General features: G+C 34.3%; 1 protein-coding gene across 1 annotated transcript in view; it reads left to right on the top strand.

Moving 5' to 3' along the window:
* The window catches only part of LOC110457634 (ATP-binding cassette sub-family E member 1-like), a 19,743-nt gene extending 10,203 nt beyond the window's left edge, over nucleotides 1-9,540 (top strand). Inside the window, exons 8-16 of the mRNA XM_021508986.1 lie at nucleotides 476-572; nucleotides 1,033-1,244; nucleotides 2,126-2,275; nucleotides 4,430-4,561; nucleotides 5,002-5,171; nucleotides 6,373-6,515; nucleotides 6,753-6,875; nucleotides 7,200-7,311; nucleotides 8,176-9,540. Of these exons, the coding sequence (XP_021364661.1) occupies nucleotides 476-572; nucleotides 1,033-1,244; nucleotides 2,126-2,275; nucleotides 4,430-4,561; nucleotides 5,002-5,171; nucleotides 6,373-6,515; nucleotides 6,753-6,875; nucleotides 7,200-7,311; nucleotides 8,176-8,223 (1,187 nt within the window). The 3' untranslated portion in view covers nucleotides 8,224-9,540. The remainder of the gene's footprint in view (nucleotides 1-475; nucleotides 573-1,032; nucleotides 1,245-2,125; nucleotides 2,276-4,429; nucleotides 4,562-5,001; nucleotides 5,172-6,372; nucleotides 6,516-6,752; nucleotides 6,876-7,199; nucleotides 7,312-8,175) is intronic.
* The last annotated feature ends 6,654 nt before the right edge of the window (nucleotides 9,541-16,194 follow it).

The raw sequence follows: 16,194 nt of genomic DNA, 5'->3' as shown, positions 1-16,194 counted from the left end.
TGATACTTTGAATATTACATGTTAATAACTTGATTGGAATTATAACCTTGAATTGACAGTTTGATACTTTGAAAATTTTGAGCCAGCCCTACCCCCAAGGGCTGTAGGGTGGGGCTCAAAGGAGTCAATGTGCTAAAATTTCTTCATTTTCCTTGTTTAGAATCAGAGGTGCTAGTTTAAAATCCTTTTTAGTCTGAAATCTGTATGCTAGTTATTGAATAAGGTGGTTTTATTGTTTTTTGTCACTTTGAATAATATTTCTGTTCATGTTAAAAACAAAATCAACTCTCTGTATAAATATATCAGGTGACCGTTAAGGCCCATGGGCCTCTTGTCTTATCAAACCTTCAGAAAAACCAGTGTGTTATACTGGCCAGTCTGATCCGTCCAATTCTGTGGTTCCCACGTGCACAGATTGTCTGATCTAACATTTTTCACTGTAGTTTGTTAATTTTGAAGTTGTTTATAATTTCAGATTTGCTCCATGTACGAGACCGAAATGTAGAAGCTTTGTCTGGCGGAGAACTGCAGAGATTTGCCTGTGCTATCGTGTGTATACAGGATGCGGACATGTACGTTATAGTTGTTCAGTACATATAAACTTCAAATATTTTACGATAATTTTGCAACAAGTTATATTAATCAGTCTAGTTGGCCCGGATGATATCGCACAGGGTTCTTAATGTGGAAAGAAACCAGAGTACCTGAATAATATCCACGTGGTTCGGGCAGGTGACCGCAAACCTTTTTACATCCGATCTGGGAATTTATTATGTTGTGGTTGTTCATTTCTGTGTGTTCATGTACATAAAAAGTTGTATTGAAGAAATTGTGAATATCACTGGGAGACACAGTTCTTGTATATCATTTAAATTATATGCAAGTCAAAAAAGGAAACAATAATAGTTGGGCCTAAATAATATATAAATTCATGACTTAAAGTGACGACACTGGAGAAAAACTTGCTTAAATTATGCGAGGTAAAATTCACAGTTCTGCGATGAAGTTTTTTATAAGTACGTTCATTTGTAGCTTCATGTTTGATGAGCCATCTAGTTACCTGGATGTAAAACAGAGATTAAAGGCTGCTATAGCGATCCGAGACCTCATCGCCCCGACCAAGTACATTATTGTTGTGGAGCACGACTTGTCAGTCCTTGATTACTTGTCTGATTTCATCTGCTGTCTATACGGTGTCCCAGGGGCCTATGGTGTGGTCACTATGCCCTTCAGTGTACGAGAAGGTATGTAAAAGCATCTTGTACTTGCGAGGTCGATAAAAAACAGCTTTCATGCTGCTTATGGTAAGTTGAACTTATTTTTTGAGGGAACACAAATCTATTTTATTTTATGGAAAAAAACTGTTATATTAAATCCTAAATTGTATGTTGGAATGGAGGAGAAATCAATTTTAACATAATTTTATATAGAAAAGACAATGTAATAAAAAAATGTTAAAACCTTATGTTTAAAAATCTGCAGGTAGAAATCACATTATCATAGTATAATTTTTTGTATTATTCTACATAATATTTATTATTCTACTGTACAGCAGTGTCAACTTTTGAAAAAGACTGATGATGAATGATGGAAAATGCTGTTCACATTCAGACTGAACAATGGTGCAAATTGCCTTTATAACTGAAGTCTCTATAAAATAACTTTACTGTTACTGGACAATAATAGGTTTAATTTTCACATTGAATTAAAGACCAAGGTAGGATGTTATAGGTACCAATGATCAAATTTAGTTCAGAAGTTAGAATGAACGAAGTGGGTGTCATAGTTAAAATAAAATAAGTTTAAATGTTTGAAATTGATGAAATATATAAGATAGAATAAAATTAGTTTTAGTTTCATAGCAGTATCCAAAGCTAGCCTCTGTCTGCTAAAGGTTTATCAGAAAACACCATCTTGTGTCTAATGATATAGTAATTTAAAAATAAAATTATCCTCGACATGAGTTTACGTTGGTTTGGTTTGATTAAGTATTTTTTAACATCCTATCAACAGCTATGGTCATTTAAGGACGGATGAGTTGACAGATTTGGTTTGAAAAAATATAAATGTGTACATAATGTGAATTTATTGAAAATGTGTTTTTATAGGAATTTTCTACTTACAGGTATAAACATATTCCTTGATGGATTTGTTCCCACGGAAAATTTACGATTCCGAGAGGTCTCGCTAACATTCAAAGTGGCCGAAACAGCAATGGAGGAAGAGATCAAGAGGATGTGTCGATATGAGTACCCTACAATGACGAAAAAGTTAGGTATGTGGTAAATGTGTATTGCTATTTAATGAGGGTAAACATTTGCTTCCCTGAAGGATGCAAGGTTGACTCGTGTAAACACAGTTCCCCTAAACAAGTAAAAAAAAATGAAACAAAAATATCCACAGCTTGTATATAACAAAACTAAAGTCTGCGAAATATTATCACTATGCAGTAAATTACCATTTTTCTTGTGTTATGCTTTAAAAAATAATGCATTTATGATTCTACGGAAAATGGAATCAAGTTTTCAACCTTCATTTTGTTATGCCACAATATCTGCTTCAAATTTGTTTGTGTTTGATGCATTTTGATATTGAAAACATCAATATCACTTAATTCTGAAATATATTTTTGAGAATATGTACATGAAAAATTTGTGGTAGCAGTGGTTGTTTTTGACCAAATTTAATCCATGTTGGTAAAATGAGGTTAAATATGAGGTGCCCTACTTTACTTTGAACACTTATAATTCAGTGGTCTCCCCAGAATTTTTTTGATGCACTATGGCATCTATTTTTTTACCCTTCCATCACAGGGCCGTGCTGTGAACCATTTCCTTGTCGCACCCCATCAATCGTGTAAGACGCCACTTTCAGAAAGGAAACTCTTAACAAGAGTTAAAAAAAATATGATTGATGAAGTTTAATAATTGTAAATAAATATCATTACTTTAATCTTAACATTGCATTTTTATTGCTCGTTTTCTTGCCCTTTTCTTTTTCTTATTTTTTTAATATTTCCCAAAAAAATAGTCTGACTCAAGAAATGAAAATTTTAGCAAATACTTCAGCATTTTCTTTACAAGAATATCATCATAGAAATAAATGAATAAATATCTGAGGATGTATAATAATTTACACAACATTCCATTCAAAGGTATTTATTTTTGACAAATAACTGATAAATTTTTAAATCAATGATTTATTTTAAAATTTAATTAAAAACAAAATCCTTTATAGTTATGAAATTAACCAGCCTATCTACCTGTTATCATTAAGTAAACAAAACAAATCTAAATTTTATCACAACAAAGCTGTTTTCAATATAAACTTAAATAGTGATAAAGTTATCAAATTGGATTATTGTAATGTTACTGTCAAACTAGGAAAAACCATGTGCTATTTATAAATTTGGTGCAAAAATGATTAACGCTCGTCATCCATGTTTCAAAAGCCATTGCATCACAGATTACGTAACATTATTCAGGTTATCAAAACAACATGACCACCACATGCAGTCTGCTCACTTACGATCTATCTTACTGTAGCCAAATTATTTTAAGTTTTCTAAAAGCTGTATCGACAGTCTTTTGTTGATATAAGCTTCTCACATAGCTTACTTATTTTAAGCATTAAAATTTGAAGGCAAAAACAATACAGCAAAGGTAGGTCAGCAGACGTTTGGTGCTGAACTTCTGTTTGTATTTCTTATTTTGGTTCTCAGTCACCTATGAAAATCAAAACGTAGATTGAAGCCTAGATAATTAACAAACACCATTAATTATAATTAGACAAATTACACGCTGGTAATTGTGGTCTATTGTTCATGTTTCACACCTATACGTAGTTCACATCCCCACAGGTAAATCTACCCGCAGGGCAGAGCTCGTTTATAAGGGTGTCAATCATAGAGCACAATAGAAAGCTAGTCTAATAAGGGTGAGTCTAATTGGAATGGGGCGAAGAGGGTAGGCCTATCATGATTTGTAAGAATATGTCAGTTGATGTGTTACGCTAAAACAGCTTGGGGAGAACACTAATTGTATTACCCTTGTTCTACTTTACCTTGAACACCTACAATTGTATTACCCTTGTTCTTCTTTATGTTGAACACTTAAAACTGTAATAACTTTGTCCTTCTTTATATTGAACACTTACAATTGTATTACCCTTGTTCTACTTTACATTGAACACTTACAATTGTATTTACCTTGTTCTACTTTACATTGAACACTTACAATTGTATTAACCTTGTTCTACTTTACATTGAACACTTACAATTGTATTAACCTTGTTCTTCTTTATGTTGAACACTTAAAACTGTAATAACCTTGTTCTTCTATACCTTGAACACTAGCTATTGTATTACCCTTGTTCTACTTTACTTTGAACACTAGCAATTGTATTACCCTTATCTTTATTCTATCATCAGGCTCTTTCAAAATGAGTGTTGTTGGAGGCCAGTTCACCGACTCCGAGATCATTGTTATGCTGGGAGAGAATGGTACAGGGAAGACTACGTTCATCAGAATGATGGCTGGCAAACTCGAGCCTGATGGAGGAGGTAGGGCAAAATGTATTAGTGATCAATGGATATTTGCTGTTTTAATCTTCTCTTTTTGGCTAAACTTTATTGACAACGGTGTGATTTTGAGTTTCGAGGCACTGATCATTACCTAATGGATAGAGAGTACTTTCTTTTTTAATCCTGTGTGGTAAGTTTGTGTTGGTTAACTCGTTAAATATAGATTTCTATGTAAATATGTTGCTGTGCTACAATCTTTTGTTTCACAAAGACAATTCAGCGACTGAAGATACAATTGTATGATGTGACGGACAGAATTCATGATTGTTTTAAGACATCTCTGCCGCCTTACCTTCCATTCAAATTCAAAGAAAAGAGATTTATTTTAATTCCAACTACAGTTGAAGCCTGACTAAACACTGTTTAAATGTTGTAGAAAATGTGCAGTGCCTCAGAAGACAATTATTTTGTTGTTGTAGAGAGATGTCCTGTATTGAATGTGAGTTACAAGCCACAGAAAATCAGTCCAAAATCTCAAGGCTCTGTGCGACAGCTGCTGCACGAACGTATACGTGACGCTTATATTCACCCACAGTTTGTTACCGATGTCATGAAGCCATTGCTCATTGAGGTCATTATGGACCAGGAGGTAAGCATCAGGGCAGAATTTATTTAAAATGAAGAGTTTATTTAAAACAATGAAAAAATATGAACATGAACTTCTCCAGGGTTCTCCCCAGGCCATTTAGCTGATACGGCTCCGTATCAGCTTCATTTTGAAATCCTCCCTGCCGTATCAGCTTAATTGACCCGTATCACCTTAAACTGTGAACCGTATCACCTTGTTATTTGTACTGAAGGTGGTCTTTTTACACAAGAAATTGACACTGATTAAATCACACGGCTGACCCAAGTCCAGCAATGACCCCAATGGTCAGTTGCACGATAGGCGTATTGCCACAGGGGGCCTGTAATTAGTGGGGAGGGGGACCGGACGACAAGCCCACAGGTGTCCGGCAATAAGCGTGCTCACTGGAGCCTAAAGCAATTATCACCGGATCCTTTTAGCATGGTCAATAGGTGATTAATTGAGGTACCTACTGTTGGATTAACAAAACAAACACTTATTACATCTATTATAAATTAATTTACTCACATATGATTGCATTTGACAACGCTGAAATAGCGTGTGTATTCAGTTAGTGATGGTCGCCATCTTGGATTGTGTAAAGTACAAACCGGAAAGGGGAATGAAATTCCGGATTTGTCGTTTTTAATGAAGAAGAGCTCAAATAAAAATGCTGTTTTAATCTTTGATCACATTTACTGACAGCAGTATTTAATANGTAAAGATAAGAGACAAATGTCACAAATGTCATATCTATTATTCAATGTACAAAACTCATACACCTTTCTATCAATTGTATTTTTTTTAGAATATTTAAAACAATAATATTGCTGAAAATTCAGACATAAGAAACACTTATTTATTTCCTTGGTTTTAATGTTCACCAAAAGAAGTTTGGTAATTAAAAGTAACTTTTTAAACATAATAATACCCCCCACCCCCTTAGGTTTGATAAGGTATTATATTAGCGTGTCCGTCTTGAATGTTCGTTGCAAATGAAACATATCAGCTTAAAAAAATTCTGGGGAGAACCCTGTTCTCGATATATATAGACATAAAATTCACTGAAGTTAAGTTCACACTGGTTATATATATTGATATTAGTAGATTTCAAAATAATTAATCTACTCTTTAGGACTGTTTATGAATATATCAGGGGTGTAGGGAGGCACTTATAATTGACAATATATGTTATCAATGTTTTCACTTGTCACCACCTCAGGTACAGAACTTGTCTGGAGGAGAGTTGCAGAGGGTGGCCTTGTGTCTGTGTCTGGGAAAACCAGCTGATGTGTATCTGATAGATGAACCGTCTGCCTACCTTGACTCAGAGCAGCGTCTACATGCTGCTAAAGTCATCAAAAGGTTAAACACTATTATTACTACAGAAAAACGATGGTTTGAATGACACCACACAAACAGATTGTATTCTCTCATTAGCATCACTTCCTACATAGGTTAATGCTGCACTGAAGAAACATGGGAGTATCTAATAATTGTCAACTGTCAAGTTCAGGAAAAAACACTAGCTAACCATTTGAAATAGTTTGGAAATATTATGTTTTGATAGTTTGTTCATAGTTTTTCTGTTTCCTGCCACAGATTTATTTTGCATGCTAAGAAGACTGCCTTTGTGGTGGAGCACGATTTCATCATGGCTACCTACCTGGCAGACCGTGTGATAGTGTTTGATGGAAATCCTGGCATCGATACCAGAGCCAATGCGTAAGTAATACTGTCTGTTCTTCCATCATTCATTATTCGAATGTATCTTAGGGATAATCTGAAAGTGATCATTGTGATACTTGATTATTATATAGCATTCCTTCCTGAAAATGAAACTCCAGTCTGGATATTTGAATATGGCTGTACACTGTTATTATAGTGAAAGTCAAATTCTTTGTCGAGATCTGGTTTAATGTTTATCCTTGTGACTTCAATAAGATATCTGTTGGAAAGGTTAAAAAGTAGTAATTTAAGATTCTAAAAGAAAATAAGAAACATACATTCGAAACACTTGTAAACATACATTTAACTTTCTGTTTGTAGACCACAGTCATTGTTGAATGGAATGAACAAATTCCTGATGTCCTTGGAGATCACGTTTAGAAGAGACCCTAACAACTTCCGACCGAGGATCAACAAACGTAACTCGGTCAAGGTATGATCGTACAGATTCACTTCTTTTCATCCTTCCTCTCTCATTTCGTACACTTTGGTCCTTCTTGATGAAAATAATTTCTGTATCAACATCACAAGTCAATCAGACGTGTTTTCAAGTAGAGATGTGCAGCCCCTGGCAGCCGTCTCATTGTCAAATTGCATATTCAGAAAGTGACGAAAGGTTTGTCCTTTCAGTTATGTCATATGGTTAATTGTCTATGTAAGAAGTTAGCCATTTTGAAGTTTATAGGTATCTAATGGGGATGCATATTTCAAAGCTAAAAGTGGCAAACAAAGTTAAGTTCAGGCAAGTGATAGAAATGTCTAATTTGATGTTGATTAACAAATTCCAAGGTGAATTGGATGTTAAAACAGCTTCCCTAGTGAATCATTTGTTGACCTGTACACCATGTCTGAGCATGCTCCTTACAGAACAGTCAAAGCTTCATGTTAATACACAGATACTACACAACATCTAAACGACTAACAGTTTTTTGTTCTCTCCTATTAGACATTACAAAATTGGTTCTCTGGCAATTTTTTTTAAGCCAAAAGTTGATGATTGAAATTTATGTTTGATTTTTTCTCTTCCTCAAGATTGATAAATTGAAAAACCCAAAGAGTGTATTTGTGAAAAAAATAGATTAAATCCTGCAATAATATCACATCAGGACTGGAAAGAATATGTATGTTTATGATAAATTGGAAAACCCAAAGAGTGTATTTGTGAAAAAAATAGCTTAAATCCTGTAATAATATCACATCAGGACTGGAAAGAATATGTATGTTTATAGCATTAGGTAAAACATATTTGCTAAAAGCAGTCAACTGTTGTTTAAACTGTTTGTTGTATATCTTTCAGGATTCTGAGCAGAAGAAAACTGGAAACTATTTCTTCCTTGAAGATTGAGACTGCTCTTCTGCCTAAAGGTCTGGATTATCTCCCTTAGAGACAGTCTGCTTCATACTATCCGAACTGAAACAGAACTTGATTCTGTGAAGCAGTTTGTTTCTAATATTTTAGGACTGTTGAGTACCATTACGGTGAAGCTGTGAAGACTGAGTGGACAGGTTCCTCCGACAGTTCTACAACATCCAATAACGGACTGGAAAACAAAATGTGATTTCTAAACTAGAGATTTCTGCACACCATATGATATGCAATTGCATAAAAAAGCATGCAATGACAGGAAGGTAATGATGTTATTGCAGAAACACTTATTCCTTGGTGAAAAAGCTAGGAATAATTTTAATTTTGAATTGATATTCCTTTCTGACTAGATAGTTAAATAATCAAACACCACTCCTGCGGTGAGGATTCAATACCAACTAAACTAGTACAACCTGATTCAAGTGCTTTGTTGCTTCTATTTGTGATAACAGTTGATAGGTAGAATTTCTTGTATTGTATGCAAAATAAATTTCTCAGCAAATTGTTTTGCTGGCTAGTAGTTGGGATGGGAGGGGATAATATAACCTGTTACTGCTGACAGTGGGACTAGGATGATTGTCAGAGGACAAATGAAATTGTATTTTGATCAAGAGCTACAAGGACATCATTAAATTATTATTCTCAAAACACTTTGGTTGTGTTCTTTTATTTCAATGTAACATTAGTGTACCCAAAACAGGACACTTCTTGAAAATAGAAGAAATAGACATGATATTCAAATAAGTATTTATGTAAGTATATGCCATTTTCACAATATGATACTTTAATGTCAACCAATCATTATATCATCTTTATTGGCTGCTTATTATGGATTGTTTGAATTTGGAAATAATTATGAAAACACAACTTTCTTAATTGATGTGCAATGTAATGCTATGTATTTGATACCAATTTCAGAATCCTATTTTTTCAACCTAATACTAGTTTGGAGAAGAAAGTTAATCAAAACCCTATTTGACTCTAATATATTTGAACTATGTGTAATTTTCTGTTTATATTGGTATAGTTTATCCCCCAGTGTTAACTAAAAAAATAAAGTGTCCTTTCTGGGTAGAGTAGCCTCTTCAAGAGCGTATACGACCCTTGTATTATTTCATGGTCTATTTATGATCGCAAACATTTCAGGAATTGATACTATGGTATAAAATAAATCAATATTTAACAACATTCCTGTTTGGTTAAGTGACGATCAGGATTGCATGTTCTGTATTACACATACAATGCATACATCATAAGATGCATATATTTCACGAATAAAATGTTTTGTGCAACCTATATGTATTATATAATTTTTAATTCTGGTTCTAGTGACACTGCATTTTACATTTACATTTCTGTAAAGAAAATATATGTCCTTATTACCGATTACGTGTGAAAATATTGATGCTAGATGGCAATACAGATTGTTATTGAATGATGTATTGGTGTCAACATTTCAATCTGAAGGCAGATGTGCTTCTTAGAAATGCAATCTTTACTTGTATCATAAAAACTTCAACAGTAAATGTCAAATCCCCACTTTTCTACAAAAATGGGAAATAAAAAGGTGTGAATAAATTAACTCAAACTTGACAAAACTAAAGCAGAACATGAACAAAGAAAATATTTACATAGAGACAATTGAAAACTTACAAGGAAAATAAAATCAGAAGTTGCGAAATGGTAAAGTTTTCTGCTTCATGCGATGTACATTTATGTCAAATTCAAGTACTGTTATGTCCTCATGAGAGAAAGGGGCTGTGACAGCGAAATCAATATACCCATTGATCAGTATAATCGTAAATATGGACTTTTCTGCATTGCACAAGGGAAAGGAGAAATATTTCAACTGAGAATTATGTTAACAAAACCCCATGCCCGTAGTCACCACCAACCTGTGTCTGTGGCAACCTTGTCGTCGACATCTTTCACAGAAATTGTAATATTCAGAGCAAACCCTTCATATGGAATCATCTGAGACATGTAAAGCTTTTAACTGACACATAATGTCGCTGACGAATGTGCTATTATCCTTTTGAGAACTTTATCAGATTTATTATAAAACAATGAGGATGTGCATTTTCCACAGTATTTCCTGAACTCAAGGACACTACATACTTCAGTATCGTCCGCTTTTCTCGACCTTTACTAAAAACCAACGGACGGCTTACTACTAAGCTGTACAATTTTTATATCGTGCTTTCCCTTTGTTGATAGTAACTTTCCTGCTTCGTCTACCTACATCTAGTGCTCACTTGTCGCAGGCTATTCTGTGTTAAGGATTTGCTCTGAATATCTTGATTTCCAAGAAATATGTCGACTGCTGACGCACAAACTTACAACACAGGATTTCGAGAGAAGCGGGTTGCAGAAGAGATTGTACTAGTTTTAGGTGTCTATGTAGGCAATAATAAAGTTGTTGTTTTGTTATGTTCATTATGTCCCTTGTTAGTTTATGTCACTTCTCAGGTTCTTATACTTTGAAAACGTGACATTTTGTTATTTTAAGCTCATCTGAGCTTATGGCATGGTGCAGCGTGCAAGAGGCATAGGGTGATGATATTTGGCCAGTAACATGCTGAAATGAAGGGCTACCAAGTTTGTTCAAATAAATGACCTTGACTCATATTCAAGGTCACAGGGGTCAAATATGTTAAAAACCTTTAAACAGACTCTTTTGAATAACCAAGAGGCATAGAGTGATGATATTTTGCCAGTAACAAGCTGGGATGAAGGGCTACCAAGTTTGTTTAAATGAATGACATTGAATCATTCAAGGTCACTGGGGTCAAATATGTTAAAAACATTTAAACAACTTCTGAATACCCAAGAGGTCTAGGGTAATGATATTTGGCCAGTAACATGCTGAAATGAATGGCTACCAAGTTTGTTCAAATATATTACCTTGATTCATATTCAAGGTCACAGGGGTCAAATATGTTTAAATCCTTTAAACAGCTTCTTTTGAATAACCAAGAGGCCTAGGGTAATGATATTTTTCCAGTAACATGCTGAAATGAAGGGCTACCAAGTAATTTTCAAATAAATGACTGAATCATATTCAAGGTCACTGGGGTCAAATATGTTAAAAACATTTAAACAACTTCTGAGTACCCAAGAGGTCTAGGGTAATGATATTTGGCCAGTAACATGCTGGGATGAAGGGCTACCAAGTTTGTTCAAATGAATGACCTTGAATCATTCAAGGTCACTGGGGTCAAATATGTTAAAAACATTTAAACACCTTCTGAATACCCAAGAGGTCTAGGGTAATGATATTTGGCCAGTAACATGCTGAAATGAATGGCTACCAAGTTTGTTCAAATATATTACCTTGATTCATATTCAAGGTCACAGGGGTCAAATATGTTTAAAACCTTTAAACAGCTTCTTTTGAATAACCACGAGGCCTAGGGTAATGATATTTGGCCAGTAACATGCTGGGATGAAGGGCTACCAAGTTTGTTCAAATAAATGACCTTGATTTATATTCAAGGTCATAGGGGTCAAATATATTTAAAACCTTTAAACAACTTCTGAATAACCAAGAGGCCTAGGGAAATGATATTTTTCCAGTAACATGCTGAAATGAAGGGCTACCAAGTAATTTTCAAATAAATGACTGAATCATATTCAAGGTCACTGGGGTCAAATATGTTAAAAACATTTAAACAACTTCTGAATAACCAAGAGGTCTAGGGTAATGATGTTTGGCCAGTAACATGCTGAAATGAATGGCTACCAAGTTTGTTCAAATAAATGACCTTGATTTATATTCAAGGTCATAGGGGTCAAATATATTTAAAACCTTTAAACAACTTCTGAATAACCAAGAGGCCTAGGGTAATGATATTTTTCCAGTAACATGCTGAAATGAAGGGCTACCAAGTATTTTTCAAATAAATGACTGAATCATATTCAAGGTCACTGGGGTCAAATATGTTAAAAAACATTTAAACAACTTCTTCTGAAGAACCGAGACACCTAGGGTGATGATATTTGGCCAGTAACATAAGGTTCAAAGGTCAAGGTCAAATTTTACATCTTTTCACTGATGAACATTTTGTTATGACATGATGAAGCAAAGTTGATCAGAATTAAACAAGGAGTCAACTGACCAAAGGTCAAGGTCATCCGGTTAGGGGTCAAGGTCAAATTTTGTAGCTTTTCACTGGTGAACATTTCGCTATGACATTATGGAGCAAAATTGTTCGGAATTAAACAAAGAGACACTGAGGTAAAAAGTCGATGTCAAAGGTCAAGGTCATTAGATTCCAAAGTCAAGGTCAAATAATTCATCTTTTCACTGATGAACATTTTGTTATGACATGATGAAGCAAAGTTGATCAGAATTAAACAAGGAGTCAACTGACCAAAGGTCAAGGTTAAATTTTGAATCTTTTCACTGGTGAACATTTCGCTATGACACTTTGAAGCAATGTAGCTCAGAGTTAAACAAGGAGTCAATTGACTAAAGGTCCAGGTAACGGGGTCCAAAGGGTCAAGGTCAAGTTTTGTATTTTTCACTGATGAACATTTTGTTATGATATTAAGAAGCAAAGTTGGTCGGAAATAAAGAATAAGTCAACTAACCAAAGATCAGGGTCACTGGGTTAATGGTCAAGGTTATTTGGGTCCAAAGGTAAAAGACAAAGTGGATATCTGACTTTGACCCTGGCTCTTGATGGAGGAGGTATATAAGGTGAAATAAAACAAATCAAAGCTAACAAATAAGTATTGCACCAGTATTTACATTTCTGTTAGCCCAGCAAATATGGAGGTGGAAGGAAACAAGACTCACATCACAGTACATGTAAAATGTTTATTTTGCTTCCCTGCGATTCTTTTTGAAGTCCAAATGTCAAGCTCACAGCTATTTGGGCAGATTGCTTCTTGATGATTATGGGGGTCATATTGCCACAAGACGGGGCCCTTACTGACCTGTCAGTGTTCTAGTTTGATCACATAACGAAATTTAATTGAGTTTTCCAAGCAGGTCAAGGAACAGTCCTGACTTCGGTACATTTCCTGTAGGCTTTTTGTTAACCGATCAATAAAGAGCGTGTTCGTGGCAGGCTGACAGATTGGTATTGATGCACTGTTTTACATCACGTACTTCAGTACAGACAGAAGCAGTTGTCGCCAGCAGAACAATACACGTGAGGCCATAGACGCTAATTATGGTGTTAATTGGTGAGGCAGACATATATTTTTATATATTGTAAATCGATTGATGATGTGTTGCGATACTTGAAAGTAAACTACCTATAAGTATTCACCTAAGAAGTTTGCTGTTTTCCAAATCATTTTGTTAAACATTATATTAGTACTTTTTAAAGAAGAATGTATCATTATGAAAAATATGGGGTTCCTTTAGTTTAGCATTTTTTCACGATGTAAAGCATACGAAGCATTATGTTATTTTCCCAGTATAAGTCTGTGTACATAAAACTCGTATCTAAACCAAGTGCATTGTATTACATAGAGTTTTCTTGGCGGCTTTTTAGGTCATCTGAGCTTCGATCAAGTGACCTATTCTAATCACTTCCCGTCCGTCGTCCGTTGTGCGTCGTCCGTAAACTTTTTACATTTTCAACTTCTTCTCAAGAACCAGCGGATGGATTTCTTTCACACTTGGTCAGAATCAGCTTTTGTGGATGAGGGTTTTAAATTGTAAAATTGGGATTCCTACCCCAACCCTAAGGGCCAGTGTGGTGTCCCAAAGGGAAAATTAACCAATATTTCAAAAATCTTCTTCTCCAGACTCAGAGGTACTACAGTGATTTTCTCTGCATGAAAAGAAAGATCATTAGGGACTTTATCTAAATTGTATAATTCAGGACCCCCGAGCTATCCGTTCTCCCATGGGGAGGGTGTCAAGTTTACTATAGTTTATATAGGGAAAAAACACTTTTGGGTATATTTTGACAACGGTCTGTAGGAAATTATTTTTACTTTGTGATAATTATCTTTGGAGGAAGATGGTTTTAAATTGTAAAATTGAGATTCCTACCCCAACCCTAGGGGCCAGGGCGGGGCCCCAAAGGGAAAATTAACCAATATTTCAAAAATCTTATTCTCCAGACTCAGAGGTTCTACAGTGATTTTCTCTGCAGGCAAACTAACTTTTGAAAAATATGTCTCTTGTGATAGTCGAGATATGAGACATTAAATATTTATGGCGGCCATCTTGGAATTTTGCATATTTAACCTATTTCCGCAACAGTATTTTCTTAGGACTTTTAGTATGTTATTCATGACATCTTATAGATGACCTCAGTGCCCAAATACATTGTGTTGCATTTTTTTCCATATTGAGTGGTTACATTGGCTAGCTTGCCTGGACAAAATGAAGACAGGAACCATCATCATTGTAGTGGGCCGTCAGGCATGCATTCTAGCGGAAGTGTTCTTGAAACGCAACGGATGTTAAGTCAACCGTAAATATTTAAAACGAATCAAAAGTTGTTAAATTGAAAGTACTTCCAATCTCAAAATACACATTTTTACAAATGTGCGTCAGTTCAAAAATGTTAACACTAACTGGTTCATACTATTTTTTCTTTCTGTTCATGTAGTGAATAACAGCATATGCTTTAATGTCTACATAAATTACCTGGTATTTTATTTAATAAACTTTTGATTGAATGAAGTAAGATAAAGTAGGAGAGAAACCGAGGTTGTAAATGATGGACTTACCTTCGCTGGAATATTTACTGGCTAGATTATACTTGCGAACGTTTCCTTTATATGGACGTTTTGTGTCGGAAGTTTTTCTCTGCTTATAATTTTAATTGATTTGTATAACTCTTCATTCTCTTTGTGGAAAAAAAGCCCATTCCGATCAACAAATAATGCAACTTTTTATCTCTCAAAGTTAAACATCTTTATTTACCAAAATAGCGCGTCAACAAATTGCCATGGCTCGCCCCGTACCAGTCAACTTTTGTCTAGCTGATAGAAATGTAAGTGAATGTGTATCTATCGTACCCGAGATCTGCAGTTTAATTACCCATTTTTTTAATTGCATTTCATTTTTTATTAAACTTATTTTTTCAACTGAAATCAATAATAGTAGATATTTTTTATGGTAATGTCAAATAACATTAAAATAGCATCTGCAAACTGTAGAGGCTTAGGGCAGAAGGAGAAAAGAAATGATAAATTTAATTATTTAAAAAAGTACTATAAAGATTATAAGATTATATGCCTTCAAGACACACATTTTACAAAAGAACAGGAAAGGGAAATAGCATTACAATGGGGATATAAATGCTTTTTTAGCTCTTACAGAAACAATTCAAGGGGAGTTTGCATATTTTTTAATAATAATTTTGAATTTGAGATTCACAGTAAATGGAAAGACACAGAAGGAAATGTAATAGCCCTTGATATAAGCATTGAAAAAGATAGATTTTCATTAATTAATTTATATGGTCCCAAGAAAGATGATCCAGATTTTTATGAAAAAATATATAAGCAGATTATTAATTTTAGCAATCCTTGTTGCATAATTTGTGGTGACTTAAATTTGGTTTTTGATCAGGAAAAAGACACAAACAATTATGTAAATATAAACAACCCAAATGCCCGTACAAGACTTCTTAAACTGATTGAGGAATCAAATTTAATTGACCTATTTAGAATTTTTCATCCTACTTATAAAAGATATACATGGCGGAAGAAAAACCCTTTAAAACAAGCTAGATTAGACTTCTTCTTCCCCTCATAAAATATTTTAAACTACATTGAGAAGGTTGATATTTTTGTTGGATACAGATCAGACCATTCTATAATATCACTAGAAATTAAATTAAATAACTTTGGGAAAGGGAGGGGCCTATGGAAATTTACTAACAGTCTTTTATATGTTCAAGAATATGTGCAAAATATTAAAAGTACCATATATAAGATCAAACAGCAATATTCATCACCAATTTACGATAATGA

Source organism: Mizuhopecten yessoensis, unplaced genomic scaffold (assembly GCF_002113885.1).
Source record: "Mizuhopecten yessoensis strain PY_sf001 unplaced genomic scaffold, ASM211388v2 scaffold9285, whole genome shotgun sequence".
Taxonomy (NCBI): domain Eukaryota; kingdom Metazoa; phylum Mollusca; class Bivalvia; order Pectinida; family Pectinidae; genus Mizuhopecten; species Mizuhopecten yessoensis.
Note: the sequence above shows the minus strand (reverse complement) of the source record. Positions and strands in the feature narration are given on the sequence as shown.